At 44.3% G+C, this 18,154-nt stretch overlaps 1 protein-coding gene across 3 annotated transcripts in view; it reads right to left on the reverse strand.

The window, feature by feature from the left end:
• Window positions 1-3,296: 3,296 nt before the first annotated feature.
• Window positions 3,297-18,154, reverse strand: part of DPF3 (D4, zinc and double PHD fingers, family 3) — a 279,416-nt gene continuing 264,558 nt past the window's right edge. For all 3 annotated transcript variants that reach the window (XM_005865797.2, XM_014539307.1, XM_014539308.1), the window contains exons 9-11: window positions 14,770-14,882; window positions 4,676-4,757; window positions 3,297-4,144 (exon numbers count right to left, since the gene is read on the reverse strand). In XM_005865797.2, coding sequence (XP_005865859.1) covers window positions 4,074-4,144; window positions 4,676-4,757; window positions 14,770-14,882 — 266 coding nt within the window. In that variant the 3' untranslated portion in view covers window positions 3,297-4,073. The remainder of the gene's footprint in view (window positions 4,145-4,675; window positions 4,758-14,769; window positions 14,883-18,154) is intronic.

Below are 18,154 nucleotides of genomic sequence, written 5' to 3' on the forward strand. Positions count from 1 at the left end.
TTTCCTTGGGTGAGTCATCATTGCCCTTGGGCTGTGATACACAGGGACGCTCTGAGGAGGGGCCTGTAGTGGGCAGCAGGGAGGGCTAGGGGGTCCGGGATCGAGAGAGGAAGGGAGGCTGACAACCAGCTTGTGGGCAGGGAAGGTGGTCCTCAGGGTTCCCCACCCCACACACCACGGACCCTCTTCGATAAGCCCCGAGGCCTGAGGTGGCCAGTAATCTTTCTTCAACAACACAGAAGAGCACAGGTCTGTCCCTTAAACTTGCCCCCTTGGAAAAGTAGTAATAGCCGTCTCATTTCCTTCCTTAATATCTGAACGTTTTAAGGGGAGGGGCAAAAGGAATGGCGCTGTTTGAAGCACAAAGACTAATATGCACCATGAGTGTATCATGATCATCACTATGAAACCCTAACTCTCCCCCCTCCCCCCTTAAAGCCTGTTACCTTCCCCAGCTCAGAAGGAATCTGGCCTCCCCCCCACCCACCCACTTCCTAGCTGGTTCAGTCACAGGGAGCCGAGCCTGGGGGAGAAGTGCCTCTGCAGGCCTGCCTGGCTGCCTGCCTGGGCTTCCTACCTGCCCCAGGGCGATGACAGGAGCAGGGGAGCCTTGGGACCTGCGGCTCCTGCCGGAGGCGCCTGCAATAAGTCTGTGGGGAGTTGAGAAGAAAAGCTAGAATGTAAGTTTCCTAGCAGGAGCCTTGTCTGTTTCCTCCATTCGCTGCAGGCCCAAAAAGCAGTGTTTCAAAAATACCTACAGGAAACAGAGGGTTTCAACTTCCGGCTTAGATCCTGCAGCCTCACCTCCTCCCTGGTTGGCTGGAGCCACATCGGAGCGAAACAAAGGCACCCTGGCTGTCCCAAAGATCGGAGCTGGGAGTCGACAGAGTGGTTATCTCCACGTGGTGGCCTCCGTCCACAATGACCAGAGCTACTGTGGTGTGGGGAACTTCGTGTCAGCATCACCAGCATCACCCTGACCCCAGTAACAGCCCTGCTGGAGAGGCCGCATCTCCCACCTTACAGATGTGCAGAAAGAGGCTCAAAGAGGTCAAGACCTTTCCCCAATGTCCCCCAGCTACAAAGTAGGGGAGCTAGGCTGTCAACCCAAAAGTTCAGGTGAATGTTCCGCTGAACTGAATCTCAGTCCTCTCCAGAAGTTAGCTCCCGCCTAGGCGGCACTCATCTTGCAGAAGGGAGTATCTCGAGTAACGTCACCCTGAAGTCCCCAACCCCAGGGTAAACCCCCCACCTCCCACCACACACCCAGGCACAGTCAGGGTTTTTTTTGTCACAGCTTTGGCCTAGTGGCCCTGACCACAGGCAGCACAGCCCTTAGGACATAAGCCTCCTTTGGTCAAATGGAGATTCTAAGAAGGTGTCTAACCTTGGCTAACTCACACTAGAAAAGGGGCATAGAAATTATTTGGAGTCCCTCCCTGACAAGCACTGCTCTCGGTGGTCATTTATATAACATCATGCTCTTTGGGTCTCCCAGTGTCACTGTGGACTAGGCAGGGCAAGTATTCTTATCTCCAAACTCAGGTTCAGAGATGTTGAGTGACTTGCCCAAAGTCACACAGCTACTCCATGCCAGAGGCAAAATTAAAACCCTAATTATCCATGCACACCCTATGATTCTGGCTCATTCTCTGGGATTCAAAGAAAGACCAATATGAAGTTTACCATCACCTTCCCTTTTCAATACAAATGTGGTATTTTCAATACAAATGTGGTATTTTCAATACAAATGTGACTGTGTCTGCTTGAGTACCCTGAAAGTGCCATCCCGCTGCTGGCTTTGCCAACCCCTTTTCAGATGGGGAAACTGCTCTCCAAAGAGGAAGGGGCTGGGCCCATCCTGCAGGGAGGGGAACCGGGAAGGGATCTGGGCCCTCCTGATGTCCATTCCAGAGCCCTGAGCACCCCATCACTGTGGCAGGTACAGCACCCTCCTTGGCTGCAAGACTCACCCCCACCCTCACAGCTTCTGTGGGCGGCAGGTGTGGCTGGAGGTAGGACAGGACTTCCCCATTGTCTGTGATAAAGTGGGAATGGATTTGCACACCCTCCAAAGAGGACCCGGCAAGTAGTAGGGCCACAGCTTTTGTTTCAAATTTGCTTTTTCAACTTTTAAGCCACTGTGGCATTTGGGAACAATTTTGGTAACTTTTTTCCTAAAATTAAGTTGAAGTGATTTTCAAAACCAATCATCGGCTTGGAGGACACCCCACTTTGGTTTGCAGGGGGTGGGGGCATAGAGAGCCAGGGCAGTCGGGAGAAGAGATGTAACCCTCAAATGAACAAATGATGTGACAACACAACAGCTTCCCAAAACAGGCTCACCTGCCCGCAGGGAGAAGGAACTATCTCCTGAGCAAGATGGAATCCCACCTGGACAGGGCCCTTTAAATGAGATCATTGCACATGCAAGTAACTCCCTCCGAGGCCGCAGACCCCTGCAGGAGAGTGACCCCCATCTCTAGCCCCAGGTGCAAAGAACTGAGGGAGACCAACAGGGCTCGGCTCCACGCCAGGCTGCCTGGGTCCACCGGCCAAGAGCATTGCCAAGTCGCAGGGTGAACTCTGCAGCAGGCGGAAGTGGCCCATCTCGGCCGTCTGCAGGTCTCCAGGGGCTTCTTCAGGGCTGAAGGACTAAAAATAACTCGGCCTTTGTTGTAAGCAGCGGACCACAGAGACGGAGCTGACTTCAGGGGAGCGGAGCATGCGCGAGGGTCCCGCTCAGCGAGACCTGCCCTTTGGGCAAATGATTTTCCCAGAAAACTGTCAGTTGTGCGCTGCTGCTGTTGCCACTGCCTGTGAGATTCAAAGACAGCCCAAGCTGCTCAAGCCTACAGGGTGGCCTTCCAACACAGACTTCTCGAAATCTGAGCCTCTTTCTTCTTGATCCATTAAAAAAAGAAAAAAAAAAGTCCAGTCGGTACCGGGAAGCTTAGGAGAGAAAAGCGGCCCTTGAGCCGAGGCTCTGCAAGGCCGCCACCTTGGTCATGAATAATCCCATCACCCCAGTTATTGTCTAGGTAACGACAATCTGTCCCCAATCCTAAAATTTCCAGAGTCAGGTCTCAGGACACAAGGGCAGACACACACTTGGTGGAAGGAAGAATTACTTGGGAAAGGGAATTCGTAGTGTCACATCAATACTGAAGGGTTTCTCGAAGGGGCAGTCCTTTTTACCTTTTTACCAACATTTAGATTTTCGACTGTGTAGGCTTCTTCACTCGCCTTCCTGGTTCTTGAACCACCAACACCCCCTCACCCCCCCCCCCCCCCCCCCCCCCCCAGGAAAGCGGGTTGGGAGGCAGAGTCTAACATCTTTCTCTGCCAGCGGCTGTGGCTTGTCTCACCTCAAGGATGCCCCAGTTCCGCGGGTGAAGGAACCGCCCAGCAGAGCCGCTCCTGATGGTAACAAATACTTCTTGGCTGTTGCAGGGCCTCACAACTGTCTCCAGAATGTCTCCTCCCGCCCCCCAGGGCCTCCACCTCCCTCCCCAGCCCCATGCACAGACCACCCTGGCTGTGATGCCACTGGACATCTGCCCGGTCCAGAAGGCAGCTCTTCCTCTTCACACAGACCAGGAACAAGGAGGGACTTTCACTGTCAAGACGGCCTCCAGGCTCTGGGTCTAGAAGTTTCCAGAGAGGCTTCCTCACAGCCCTTTGTTCCTCGGCTGACTTCAGGGTGAAGAGCCTAAGCTGGAGGCTGGAGGCAGGAGGCTGGGAGAAGATTTCTTAGAAGACAATAGGTAGAAACAGCACACACACGAGTAACAGATGGTGGGAACCAGTGAGAGGGCCGCAGTGCTGGGCTGTTCTCCAAAAGTGCAAGATCCTTCTGGTTGAAACAAGGCGGGCGGGCTGGAGTGTGGAGACCTGTGTGTGGGAGCTACGTAGACAGCTTGCCCTCTTGGTTCCGCGTGTCACGCCCTCTGGTTACTGGCTTTGCTCACAGTTGGTCTGTCTGGATACATGGGAGTAGGGGCTCAATCGGCTTTGAACTGGGCTCTGGTTCAACCTCTCCAGCAGCAAGTCACCTGCGGTGACCCGGGGCCCTAGGCTTGGCAGCCGAAGGCCGAGGCTTTTTCTTTGAGCAGTTCCCAGCACAAGTGGCAGCTCCAGCTTCCTACAAGAAACAAGACGGCATGACCAGCGGCACCTCTCCCAACCCTCAAGCCCCACCCTGGGCCCTCACTTCTTCTAAGCCCTGTTTTCTTTGGACTTTCACAATTCAGAGAGCGAATCCCAGTGCTGAAAACGGGCTGGAGTCTGCAGCTCAGGAGAGCAAGTGCTGCTCAGAAAACCACAAGTGCTCAGGGAGGACCAGCTGAACTGTTGGAAAGACCCTCCCTCCTTGGTCCTGCCTCGTAACCAGCATCCCCAGGCCTGGCCAGCTCCCCTGGAAGCTCCACCTCCCACCCTCTCAGCCACATGTCTGGGAAACATCTCTCCGGGCCTCAAGTTGAAATTTCAGGTGGTCGAACTGTGCCTCAGTTTCTTCATCTGTCAAATGGTAGTGGTCGTACCTAAGTCGTAGGGTTGTGATGATTAAATGAGACAAGATATGTAAAGCCCTTAGCACAAGGCCTGAACCCTAGAGGCCTCAATGAGTGGGAGTGGTAGCTGCTTTTGTGATTGTCGACCTCATCCCCATTACCTTCTGGGGGCTCAGCCACAGGGGGGTTTAAACAGTACATGTGGTAGCCACGGTCACAGTCATCACAGAAGAGTAGCTGGTCCTGGTGGAATACAGAGTAGGTGATGAGAAGGAGAACGAGACTGAATTATTTAAGGCCAATGCCTTCCCTACTCTACCAGCCTTATTTTTCTTTTTTTTTTTTTTTTAAATTGAATGCAAGCTGAAACTGGCTTTCTTCCTTCTTCTTCTTTTTTTATTTATTTATTTTTTAATCCTCACCCGAGGACATGCTTTTATTGATTTTTATAAAGAGAGGAAGGAAGAGGGAGAGAGAGAAAAACATCGATGCACGAGTGAAATATTGATCAGTTGCTTCCCACATGCACCCCAACTGGGGATCAAACCTGACTGGGAATTGAACCCTTGACCCTTAAGGTGTATAAGACAATGCTCCAACCAACTGAGCCACACCGGCCAGGGCTCCACCGGCCTTATTTCCACAGATCAACCTCCCTGGACACCCCTTTCCAGAACCCATTTAGAGTCTTCATTGTCCCCTGAGCATGCTTTGCCCACACCTGGAATTTCCCCTTCTACCTCCCCAACTATGCAAATCCTACCCTTAGTTTTGAATTCTGCTCAAATCATACCTCTTCCAAGAAGCCTTTCTTGACTACCACCTCACATCTAAACTAAAGGAATGCCTTATTCTTTTGAACTCCCAAAACCAATAATTCTGCCTCTGTAAGGGCAAAAAACTAAATTTATGCATTTCTATATTCCCATGACGATTGCCCAGTTCACAGAATATACTTTAGATGTCTGAAAATTGTACTTCAATTCCTCTGAACCTCACTCTTTCTATCTATGAAACATGCAACAACCATACTTGGTGGTAACATCCATGACACCTCAGAACCATTTTAGTGTTTCATATGTGAATCTAGAGAAATGCAAATGAAGCCATTTTTCAGCTCCCAAAAACCTCCTCAGAAGCTGGAGGCTGGAGCCCAGGTGAGAACAGAGCCCTCCAGCTGTGGTTCATTTCCAAGGACACAGTATGCCCTGGCCTCCTTCAGGTCCTTCTTCCTGGAGGCTCTCCCAGTCCCTGACCCCTTCTCTTCTGGACCATTCCCTGCCCACTCTTCAAGTTTTCAACCCCTTCTTCCCCACAGAGGCTTCACTATTCACTAGTCTATCCCCACTTGCATCCCCATAGTTCTTTCCCTTATGACATTGAATTGCCTTTCCCCTTACGTTACAAAGCCCGGTGTGTGGTAGACATCTAACTATCCTGTTAAACAGTTCATTTGGAGCATGCCTCTTGTCCACTCCTCTGTGGACTATGAGGCCCGTGGGGCAGAGCCTTGAATTACTCATCTCTGCATCTCCTTCAGAACTTCCTTGCACATAGAAGCTCCTCAGTAAAGGTTTGGGATCTGGTCACCACTCTCCAGCCCTGTTCTATTCAGTGATCTTTGGGCCCGCTTTGATAGCTTATAAGATGTTTGTAAAATTATGTTTTATATCAAATCTCACCAGTGCAGAGATCCTGGAAAAAGTCGATATAGAAGTTGGAAACCCCGGTGAGCAAACAATGAAGAGGGAGAGGTCATGAAAGGCCTTTTGAATCATGCCAAGCCTTTTCAGTGGGGCACTGGGAGGCTATTGAAGAGTCAGCAACAGTGGAGTGACATGGTCAGACTTGCAATTTAGAAAGATCTCACTAGCTACTGTGCAAAAGTAGTTACCCAGGTGGGGAGACATTGCTTCTAGAGACCAGAGACCAGTTAAAAGGCTGCTGTAGCCATCCAGGTGGGAGATGACGGTGGCCTGAACTAGGGCTGTGTCATGTGGGAAAGCAAAGGGCCCTTGCTCCCATCTAAGAGTCACCGACTAGATGTGGAGAATGACAGGGAAGAAATCGAGAATATCTCCTGGGTTATGGCGTGGACAGCAAGTCAAATAATATAGCTACCCATTGAGACATGGACAGAGGAACAGATCTATGGAAGGAGAGAGCAGCCTCAGTTATTGATACTGGTATGTTCTACAGAGTATGCTGGAGGGATGCCCTAGAGCCGTGGTCGGCAAACTGCAGCTCGCAAGCCACATTCGGCTCTTTGGCCCCTTGAGTGTGGCTCTTCCTAAGCCTTAGGAGTACCCTAATTAAGTTAACAACAATGTACCTACCTATATAGTTTAAGTTTAAAAAATTTGGCTCTCAAAAGAAATGTCAATCATTGTACTGTTGATTTTTGGCTCTGTTGACTAATAAGTTTGCCGACCACTGCCCTAGAGGCATGTGGAGGTCAGAAAAGGGGCCTGGGTGTGAGATATGGATTTGGGAGTCATTTGTGATTAAACAGCAATGATGGTCCTGGGAGAGGAAGCCTAGAGTGTGTGAGAGAAGAAGTCCTTGAATTTGTGCTCATGGAAAGGTGTTCATGAACTCCTTGAAATTATATGCACAATTCTGTATACAGATAGAAAGAAATGTACACTTTTCTGAGGAAAGAGTAGCTTTCATTGAAAAATCAAGGACTCAGATCTAAGGTTCTGAGAAAAAAGCCAAGAATAGACTTTTGGAAAGAAAAAAAAAAAAAGAGACTAACAAGCAGTCAGAGAAGTACAATGAAAACAGGACAGGGTGGTTTACTCCAAAAGAGTTACACCATGGTTGTCAGAGCAGAAGTAAGCTATATGATCATATAATACAGGGGTAATGCGAGGAGAGAGGAGTTAGGATGAAGACAGAAAATAGGGAGACACTCATCAGAAACAGTATTACCAGTGTCCTACAGATACTGATAACCCTACTACAGGGCCGACATGAGAAATACAAGAAGGTTGAATGCCCAGATTGAACTCTGCTAACGGGAAAGCAGGCATCTGTGGGTTTAAATGATTTTTGCATGTGTTGATCACTATCTAACACCATAATCTCTTCTTTCCCATCTGCTTTTCAGGATAATTGCCTGTCAAAACCACCAAGAAATCCCAGCTCATGCTAACCCCCATGAAAAACACAGTTTAAGGACCTCTTACTCCCAAGTATCCAAGAAGCAGGATCCACCTATGGCTACAGTTCCAGAGAATGGGAATCCCATTCTGGGATGTGCAGTACAAATCCCTGACTACGTGAGAGGAACCCTATTGCCCAAGCAGCCTCACCTCTTGATTCTTCCCCTAAGGCTCTGCCAAGTCAACATCAATAAAAACACCTCAGCATGAACCCTATTTGTAAAGCCAAGGATTAGAATCAACTGTAGGCAGAAAATAAGATTATATTTATGTATTGCTTTGGTGTAATCTCCAGGATTTTCAATAAAAAAGCAAGGTGAAGAAAATATGTACATTGGTTGCCATTTTCTAAGATGCATCCATGTTTTTATGGATTCATATGCACAGACATATGCTTACACTAAAACAAAACGGAAAGATAAAACATGACTTTTTAAATGGTTACCTATAAGCAAAGTGAGAGGACAGTGTAAAAGAGATAGGGAGAGAAGCTAGATTTCTTTGAATATACTATTTATTTTATAAATTTGATTTTGGAGCCAGTAAATATTTTACAAAGTCATAAAGCAAAATTCACATTTTAATTATCCCTAAAAACAAAAGAAGAATGAAACAAAGCCATCTAATTATGTATTAGTTGATGACATAACCAAATAGAAAGAAACTATTCCAAGTGACTTTAAAATAAGTTGATTGATTGTACATCCTTAGTCAAATACACCTTAGGACAAAAATAAGTGCAAATGTGTGTGTGTGTGTGTGTGTGTGTGTGTATTTCTTTTTAGAAATCATGTTGTTGTTGATAATAGTGGAATTGATAGAAACTTTTGTGTGTGGATTAAATGGGTGGTATTGAGAAGAAACAATTGTGACATAGTTTAAAGAAAATATAGATGTAAGATCGATGATGTTAAATAAAAACTCTATAGTTAGTCTTGTACATGAATTGGAAGTATCAATGTTAATTTATAGTGCTTTTTATCTTTAAAACAAACAAAACATATTTTCTAGCTCTGTCCATTGAAAATGCCCCAAAACTATGAATAATACAGTAAAAATCAGCACCGCTAGCATTCATGTTATGTTCTCTAAAGATCATTGCCCACTTAAAAACACACACACATAAATCCTTGGAGAAATGGCTGATTTCAGGTCTGGAGCTTGAAATTAATAAGTACTTTTATATATTGGAAAACAAGGACACTCTCAAACTATTAGAGTCATAAAGACTCAGGGTGCCTGAGTAAAAAATCTCAGGATCCTCCCTAATTACGTTCCCATTGGCCAAAGATGGGGCAATTTTAACTGTAATGGGTTGAAACAAATTAAATATGTTTAAATCCTTGATTTCATAAAGATACTATATTTTTTTAAAAAAACTTTGTTACCTTTGGAAGATGCTAGGAAACATCCCATTATTTTTTATTTTTTATTATGAAATACTTTTAGTCTTAAGGGAATGTTGCAAGAATGGTACAAAGAGTTCCTGTACACATTTATTCGGTTTCCCCTAATGGTAACATCTACATTATCATAGTACAATCATGACAAGCAGGAAATTACCATAAACATGACACTACTAACTAATCTGCAGACTCATTTAAATTTCACCAGTTTTCCCACTTATGACATTTCCCCCAGGATCCCACATTGTACTTACTTGTCATGTTTTCTTTTTTAAATCATTTTTTATTTTTCAGCTACAGGTTGACATGTTCTCTGTATCTATGAGCCTGTTTCTGTTCTGCTTATTTATTTGTTTTTTATATTCAATTGATGATAGATATATATTCATTGCCATTTTATTGTTTCTTCTTCTTCTTCTTCTTCCTCCTCCTTCTTCTTCTTCTCCTTCTTCTTCTTGACCCTTTGACATTTCATGTAATACTGGTTTGGTATTGATGAACTCTTTAGCTATTTCTTGACTGGGAACCTCTTTATCTGTCCTTTAGTTCTAAATGATAGCTTTGCTGGATAGAATGATCTTGGTTGTAGGTCCTTGCTTTACACACTGAATATTTCTTGCCAGTGCTTTCTGGCACGCAAAGTTTCTGTTGAGAAATCAGCTGACAGTCTATGGGAGCTCCCTTGTAAGTAACTAACTTCTTTTCTCTTGCTGCTTTTAAGATTCTCCCTTTGTCTTTCACCGTTGGTATTTTAATTATGTGTCTTGGTGTGGGCCTCTTTGGGTTCATCTTGTTTGGGATTCTCTATGCTTCTTGGACTTGTGTGTCTATTTCTTTCATCACATTAGGAAAATTTTCTGTCATTATTTTTTCAAATATGTTTTCAATTTCTTGTCCCCTCTTCTTTCTTTCTGGCATGTGCATGATGCAAATGTTGGCACACTTGAAGTTGTCCCAGAGGCTCCTTACATATCTTCATATTTTTGAATTCTTTTTTTCTTTCTGCTGTTCTGATTGGGTGTTTTTTGCTTCCTTATATTCCAAATCACTGATTTAATTTTCAGTTTTGTCTACTCTACTGTTGATTATCTATAAATTATTCTTCATTTCAGTTAGTGTAGCCTTCATATCTGGCTGGTTCTTTTTTCTGGTTTCCATGACCTTCTGTAAGCTGTTGAAGTTCTCACTTAGTTCATTGAGCATCCTTATAACCAGTGTTTTGAACTCTGCATCTAGTAGATTGCTTGTTTCCATTTTGTTTAGTTCTTTTTTTGGAATTTTGTTTTGTTCTTTCATTTGGGACATGCTTCTCTGTCTCTTCATTTTGGCAACCTCCTGGGTTTATTTCTATGTATTAGGTAGAGCTGCTACATCTCCCAGGCTTGGTAGAGTGGTCTTATGTAGTAGATGTTCTGTAGGGTCCAGTAGCAAAGCCTCCCCATTCACCAGAGCTGGGCACTCAATGTGTACCCTCCCCCACTGTGGAGGAGCAGCTGTGTAGTGGCCCACCCGACAGAGCAGGACATACTTCAGTGGGGCTCTGATGCCCCACTGAGTCTGCCTCTTGAGTATGTTGCTTGTGGAGGTGGTTGGGTGGTGTTTCAATGTGGTAATATGAAGCTGTCCTCTGGGTGCACTGGCTCTGGGGCCTCCCTGGAGGTGCAGGCCAAGGTCAGCCACCACCTGTGTTCTGCTCAGGGCCACCCAACATGAGCTACAAAGTGATCTGCAGATAGCTGCTACTTGTGCTGGGCTTGGAGGTGCCCCAGATAGGCAAAACTTAGAACCAAGGCTGGCTGCCTTAGCAAGAGGTATGGGGCAGATGCTGCTTGTTTGAGAGATTTTAGGAAAGTCTGAAGCATGAGCCAAGAAAGGCCATTTATATGTAAAAGCCACTGGAAACAGTATGGGTGGGCCTGCAAATTGGGTGGGGCAGGGTCTCAGAGAATCACCAGGGCGAAGAGAACAGTGTGAGCCAAGTTAATGGAGACTCAGATATAGTGCCTGCTGACTCTGTTGGGGGTAGGTTCATCAAAGGAACAACAGCCTCTGCCAGCACTTCTGTCTGTGAGAAAGCTGCCCCTCCAGCTCTCACCCTGATGCCAGACAATTCAGTTCCTCCCCATAGGTCCCTGGTGCCTTTCAAGCTGCTGCCCCAGCACTGGAGCTCAGAGGGAGTGAGTCCAAGTAAGTCCATGTGTGGGCCCTTTAAGAGGAATGCCTGGAACTCACAGCCCTCCATCTCACTCAGTTACAGGCCCTGCTGGTTTTTACAGCCAGGAATTATACAGCAGATTTTTGAATGCATGGGGATCAGTACCCTAACCCAACATTTTTCAAGGGTCAACTGGATTTAGAAACCAATATCTGGGTGCTATAGGTCCTCACTGCTCCTGGGTTGTCATTGCTTCTAGGCCCTCCCAGATGACAGAGTTAGGAAATAAATAAATGTATGTGTACATACACATGCAACATCTATATTTGTGCATACAGATAGCTATAGATACATAGGATGTCCCAAAAAATACACACACTTTGAATAATTATAAAGGCAATGTTTATTAAAATACATTTCATTTAGAAAATTGAGCTATCAGCTGTTAAAGTGTGTATACATTTTTTGGGGACGCCCCAAATATAAATACATATGTATATAATATTATATTAAAATCATAAATTCCTACCAATACCTCCTATTCTAACCCAAAACCATGTAAATATTTGAAAAAAGATCTGAATATTTTTTCTAGGACATTGAGAAACCTGACTCTCGTTATTCACAATATATAGTTATTAGTTCAGACCTGTGTACATGTAGTTTCAGAATGACTAACTCGCATGCCTGTGATAAACAAATATACTCACTACAGTACAAAATTTGTATAATTAGTTCTCTCTTTAGCTCTAAAATACACAAATACTACTTTCCAAAGTTACTTAAATTAATTCTTTCCTACCCCACCCTTCAGTATGGTTATGTTATCTATATATAGTCTAAGTGATCATTATGACCAAACTATCGTAACGACCACTATGACACGCACTGACCACCAGGGGGCTATGACACACACTGACCACCAGGGGGCAGATGCTCAATGCAGGAGCTGCCCCCTGGTGTCAGTGCACTCCCACAGCCAACCTCCTGTGGCTGGCCAACCTCCTGTGGTCCACTACTCCCCCACCCCCGCATGCATGAATTTGTGCACCAGGTCTCTAGTCTATTTATATTACAGTTAGGGTAATTTGTTACTGCTCATATTCCACTTTCGGTTCCCCCCACATCCTGGTTGTTTTTCAGTATTTATCTATTATATGTATGTGAAACAATACCCTGGTTCTAAGACTCAGAGTTATACAAAAAGGCATTCTCAGAGAAGTATCACCTTCCTTATCCATACTATCCTACCCTCATTACCCCATTCTTTCTACCCAATTCCCACTCACTCTTGTAGATAACCAATCTCTTTAACTTCTTGTTTAATCATTCCTGTATTTCTTTTTCACAGTGAACAGATATATGTATATTTTCTCATGCCTTTCTTACAAGAATGGTGGCATACTATATATTTTTAATTTGTTGTGTGTTTTTTTCATTTAAAATATATCCTGGTAATCACTCCATATAAATTCATAAAGATATGCCTCATTTTTTTAACAGCTACATAGACTCCATTATGTGGCTATACCATCATTATTCAACCATTCTACGTATGAGCAATATTCTGCAAGTATAAACAATGCAACCATGAATAACCTTATGCACATGTATTTTCATAGTGCTATATCTTTAGAGTAGATAGTGGTGTATCATTAGGGTAGATTCCTAAGGTGAAACTGCTAAGGCAATAGGTAAGTGCATAGCAGCTGTGTTAGGTATTGTTAAATTTCCCTTCAGAAGGGGGTTGTACCACTTTGTATTCCCACTGACAATGTATGAAGGTGTTTTTCAATTTTATAGGAAAGAAATAGAATCTCCATTTTGTTTTAACTTGAATTTCTTTATAAGTACATTTAAACTTTAAATTCCAAACTTTGGGGGCCATTTACATATCTTTTGTGAATTATCTTACATATCTTTTTCCCATTCTCTATCAGGTTTCTTATCCCTTGTCCTTCAAATTTTAAGAGTTCTTTATATATTGGTGATACTAGCCTTTCATCTGTAGTAAATGCTGCAAATATTTTCTCCCAGTTTGTAAGTTGTCCTTTTACGTTATTGCATTTTTTACCATGCAAATTTGTGGTCAAGTTTTTCAATATTTTCTCTTATTGCTTCTGAATTTTGAGTCACAGAAAATATTTCCTTATATTTAGGTTAAAAATGAATTCACCCATGTTTTCTTCTAGGACTAATATGGTTTTATTTTTTATATTTAGATGCCCAGCCCATTTGGAGATTGTTCTCATGTATTATGTGGACGTAATTTTACCTTTCCCCAAATGGTTATCCTTTTGGCCCAACACCATTCATGGAAATGTCCATCTCTGAGCCAGTAATTTTAGATGAAACCTTTATCCTATACTAAATGTCCAGATGTAGTCGGATCAATTTATGGGTTTTCATTCTATTCCATTGTTCTATTTGTCTGTATTATTTTAATGATAAAGGCTTTACAGTATGTTTTAACACCTCGTAGGGCTAGTCTCCCCTCAAAACTTTTTTTTTTCAGTGTTTTCTTGGCTACTCTTGCATACTTCTTTCCATATGAACTTCAATATCAACTTGTCTAGTTCCAGTTTAAAAAAAAACTGGTGTTTTTACTGGGCTTGAATTAAATTTGTAAATTAACTTAGGAAGAACTGACATCTTTATAATGTTGACTCATTCTATCTAAGATCACACAATGTCTTTTCATTTGTACAAGACTACTTCTGTATCTTTTCAAAGGTGTTTTAAATTTTTCTTCAGATGTTTTACACATTTACTATTAACCTTATTTCTACGTATTTTTCTTTGTTTCTATTTTAAGTATAGTCTCTCTACTATTATGTCCTCTAACTTAATTATTTGCTATTATTTGTGCATATGAAGGCTATTGATTTTGCATGGTAATTTTATATCTTGCTACTCTAATATCTGAGTAAGCATTATCATTCATTTTCTTGGGTTTTTCAGATATACTATTATAGCTTATGAAATAGAATTTAACTAAAAAGAAATTGAGTTTTACTACTTTGTTACCATCATATGCTTCTAGTTGGTCTCTCATGTCTAACAGCCTTAGCTAATATCTCTAAACGTAGAGATAAAGGGCATCCTTATCTGGTTCCTGATCTTAGTAGAAATGCCTCTAGTGTTTCCTCATAAGTAAGATAATGGCTTTCATTCTAAGGTTAAAAAAAAAAAAGTTTATCATATTAAGAAAGTATCCCACAAGTTCTATTTTCTTGAGTGTTTTCACCATGAATAGGTGTTGAACCCACTCTGTTATATCTGAAAACTAATAAAAAAGGGAAAGAATTAGCATTTGTTCTGCCTTTTTTATATAATCTATTCCTGAGGGGAACCAAGGTCCCTGTGGTACAATGGTCCCAAGTGTTCTGGGGTCAAAGTGGAAGGGGAAGGTTGCAACTGGCCCTTTCTCCGGGACCCAAATTACAAGAGTCCTGCTTTCCTCTTCTCCCCTTGAAGGACTCCCAGCCCCATGGACTTCTACCTCCTGGTGGTGGCCCCAAACTCACATCATTCTCCGAGGTCCCACAGAGGATGCAGGATTTGCACTCTATGCACTGCCACTTGTAGGTCTTGACAGCCTCAGTCATGTTCAGGGTGAACTGCAGGCAGGTTGGGTGACCTAAAGGAAGCAGAAATGGCAGCGTTAGGGCCAGAGGGTCTGACTTGTCACCCCTCAACACCACTAGCTGAAAACACATTTATGCCCAACTTGGAGAGGGGGTGAGGGTAGCATGTGTTGGGAAACAAACTAGGGACCCAGTTGGGGCCCTCCCCACACTCCCCACTACCCACAATTACATCATCAGATCAAGGCCTAAAGAGAGAGATGGGCATTAACCCTTCCACCAGGGATAGATGCCATCCAAATCCTCTTGCCCTAAGAGCACTTCCCCCTAGAGGTGTAGCCAGTTATGAGGACAGCAAGTGGTGATCAGAGAGAAACAGAAAGGCCGCTGCAGAGCACATGGCACAAGGCTGCACTGAGAGTCACCTGCATTATCTCCCGGCCCCAGTATCAACTATGGCAAGAGCGACACACGAAAGCTATTTGTAATTGGGCCTTCTGATCCACAAAGGTGTTCACCACACTGCCTCAGGGCACAGGAGAGGGGGATATGAGGATTCCACGGATAGAGCTCAGGGGCTCTTCAAGGCCTTGCACTGTTATCCAAAGCATCACTGCCCATGCCCAGGAGATTAGTGGGAGTCCACGCCTGCACAGTACCAGGGGCTATAGGGGGACGTGGCCTAGAAGGGAGGGCCAAGAAGTGCAGCATCACAGCAAAGGGTACATAATGGCCAGGTCTATCCTAAAATGACTTGTCACTGGCTCTAACTCTCTTCTCCATCCTAAGTATCACATTAGCCAAGCCAATAGCAGGATCGGGGAGAGACATTAAGCTATCACCTTAGAGCTCACTGCCCCAATGGACCAATTCGGAGGCTTGGCCTGCAGAGCTGGACTCTGTTGTCAGCCATAGCTCACCTAAAAGAGACCCTTGGGCAGTGAGAGGACAGGTCTGAGCCACAGAATGTGAAGACCTTTGACCTTCTATTTGGCAGGGAAAGGAAGCTTGGATGATGCTCTCAGGTCCCCCAGTGCTGTCAGTCTGCACAGAGCATTCAGGGCAAAGCCCATTACTGACTCTATCACAAAAGAACTGACAGCTTTGCCTACTGCTGGGGGTTCCTCCTTCTCCAGAGCTCCAATGCTGCCCAACCCACCATATAGGCGTTGTGTTGCCTCTCTCACATGAGTTATTATGTACTTCTAAAGGAGGACACTAGAGCCCAAGGGTGGGGTTGCTAATTAGAGTTACTTTCACCAACCCAGCACCCTCCACAGATGGTCAGGACCCCATGTGGTACCACCACCCCTTGGCAAAGCCATCCCAGCAGGAGGCTCCCATTTCCTCCCTTCCAAGTCCTCAGAGCTAGTGACACCAGGGTCATTTGGGGCACATACTGTCTATTCAGTCAACATAAGGACCCTTCAAATTTGGGGCTCCACAAATACAAACCACACTGTCATCTCTGAGAGAGTAAGAGTGGGGGTGGAAATAATTCATTGATGGGGACGTGGGGACAACTTAGCAAAGAGCAGGTAGAAGTATCGAGGAGAAGGCTGATCTAAAAGCTTTTCAAGGACTTCTCAGGAGCCATCCAGCTTAGAGACTCCCACACTCTGGACTAATATCCCTCTCAAATTGACACCTTGGCAGTGACCCCCGAATGGAAAGAAGCCTGGCATTAAAAGCCTGGATGAACATCCAGTTGATAAAGCAGCTCAAAGATCTATTGAGGAACAGTGGCCAGGGTCATTCCTATTCCAATCTCTCAGAGAGAATACCAGGATTGGAATAGGAGAGGAAACACCAGTTTGAGATTCTGAGTGGTATGGGCCACAAATGCCCAGGGTCTCAGATAGGACACCCTTGGGAAGGTTGCAGATGAGTTCATAGAGCAGGTAACCATACAAGCAAGTGGACTCTGCCCAGTTCCATGGGCTCAGGCCATACCCCAGCCACAACCAGCCAGGTTGTAATAGTTATTCATGAATTTGTTCATGAACGACTATTTATTGGGCAACTGTTAAGCCAGCCATTGCACTAGACAGAAAAGATACAGTGATGAGCAAGATACCCCCAACACCTCTAATTAGAGAGAACTCAAATTAATGAGCCATACTCATATCTATTTGTTTACAACTGTGTGATAGGTGCCATGAAGGAAAATCATAATTGGCAATGAAAACAAGCCATAGGAGAGCCTAACCTAGTCCGAAATGCCAAGGAAACACTTCCTGAGAAGTGAGGCGTTAGCTGCATGGGAGAGGGGAGAGCTCCTGGTGAGCACAGCAGGTGTGGAGGCCCTGAGCAGTGGAGGCACTTGGCAAATTAAGGAAAAGGAAGGCTAGTGAGCAGGGGCTTGGCGAGCAAGCGGAGAAGGCAGGAGGTGGCTGGCAATGTGGCTGGAGCCAGATTACACAGGCATTGGTATCCCTTATTTAAGGATTTGGGGCTTTAAAATCATTAAAGAGTTTTAAGCAAGGCATGGACTGGATCACACCGTGTTTCAAAGGAACGTACTTTAGCAAGAGAGATCTTTGGGGTGATGAAGCAGTTCTGAATATTGATTGTGGTGGTGATTACATATATGGTAAGACTGTAGAGAATTATACATACACACACAATAGGTAATAGGTAAGTGCATAGCAGCTGTGTTAGGTATTGTTATTGTAGAGAATTATACATACACACACATTTGAATTTTGTGTGTGTGCATGTAAAACCAATAAAAGATGGATAAGGTCTACAATTGCATCGATGTCAATTGACTGTTTTTTAAAAATATATTTTTTTCTTGATTTCAGAGAGGAAGGGAGAGAGAGATAGAAACGCAATTGCATCGATGTCAATTGACTGTTTTTTAAAAATGTATTTTTTTCTTGATTTCAGAGAGGAAGGGAGAGAGAGATAGAAACATCAATGATAAGAGAGAATCGTTGATTGGCTGCCTCCTGCACACCCCACATTGGGGATTGAGCCCACAATCTGGGCAGGTGCCCTGACTGGGAATCGAACCATGACCTCCATATTCATAGGTCCATGCTCAACCACTGAGCCACACCGGCCAGGCTCAATTGACGATATTGAACTATAATTAGGTAAGATGTTACCAGTGCAGGAAACTAGTTGAAGGGTGCATGTGACCTCTCTGTAATATACTTAATAACTTTCTATGATGCTATAATTATTTCAAAATAAAAAGTTGAAAAGGTCTTTTTGTATAAGGAAAACACAAATAAAAACTAAAATCATTAAGAAGGAGGGAAGGAAGGAAGGAAGGAAGGAAGGAAGGAAGGAAGGAAAGAAAGAAGGGAGGGAGAAA

The sequence above is a fragment of the Myotis brandtii genome, unplaced genomic scaffold, assembly GCF_000412655.1.
Source record: "Myotis brandtii unplaced genomic scaffold, ASM41265v1 scaffold213, whole genome shotgun sequence".
Lineage (NCBI taxonomy): Eukaryota > Metazoa > Chordata > Mammalia > Chiroptera > Vespertilionidae > Myotis > Myotis brandtii.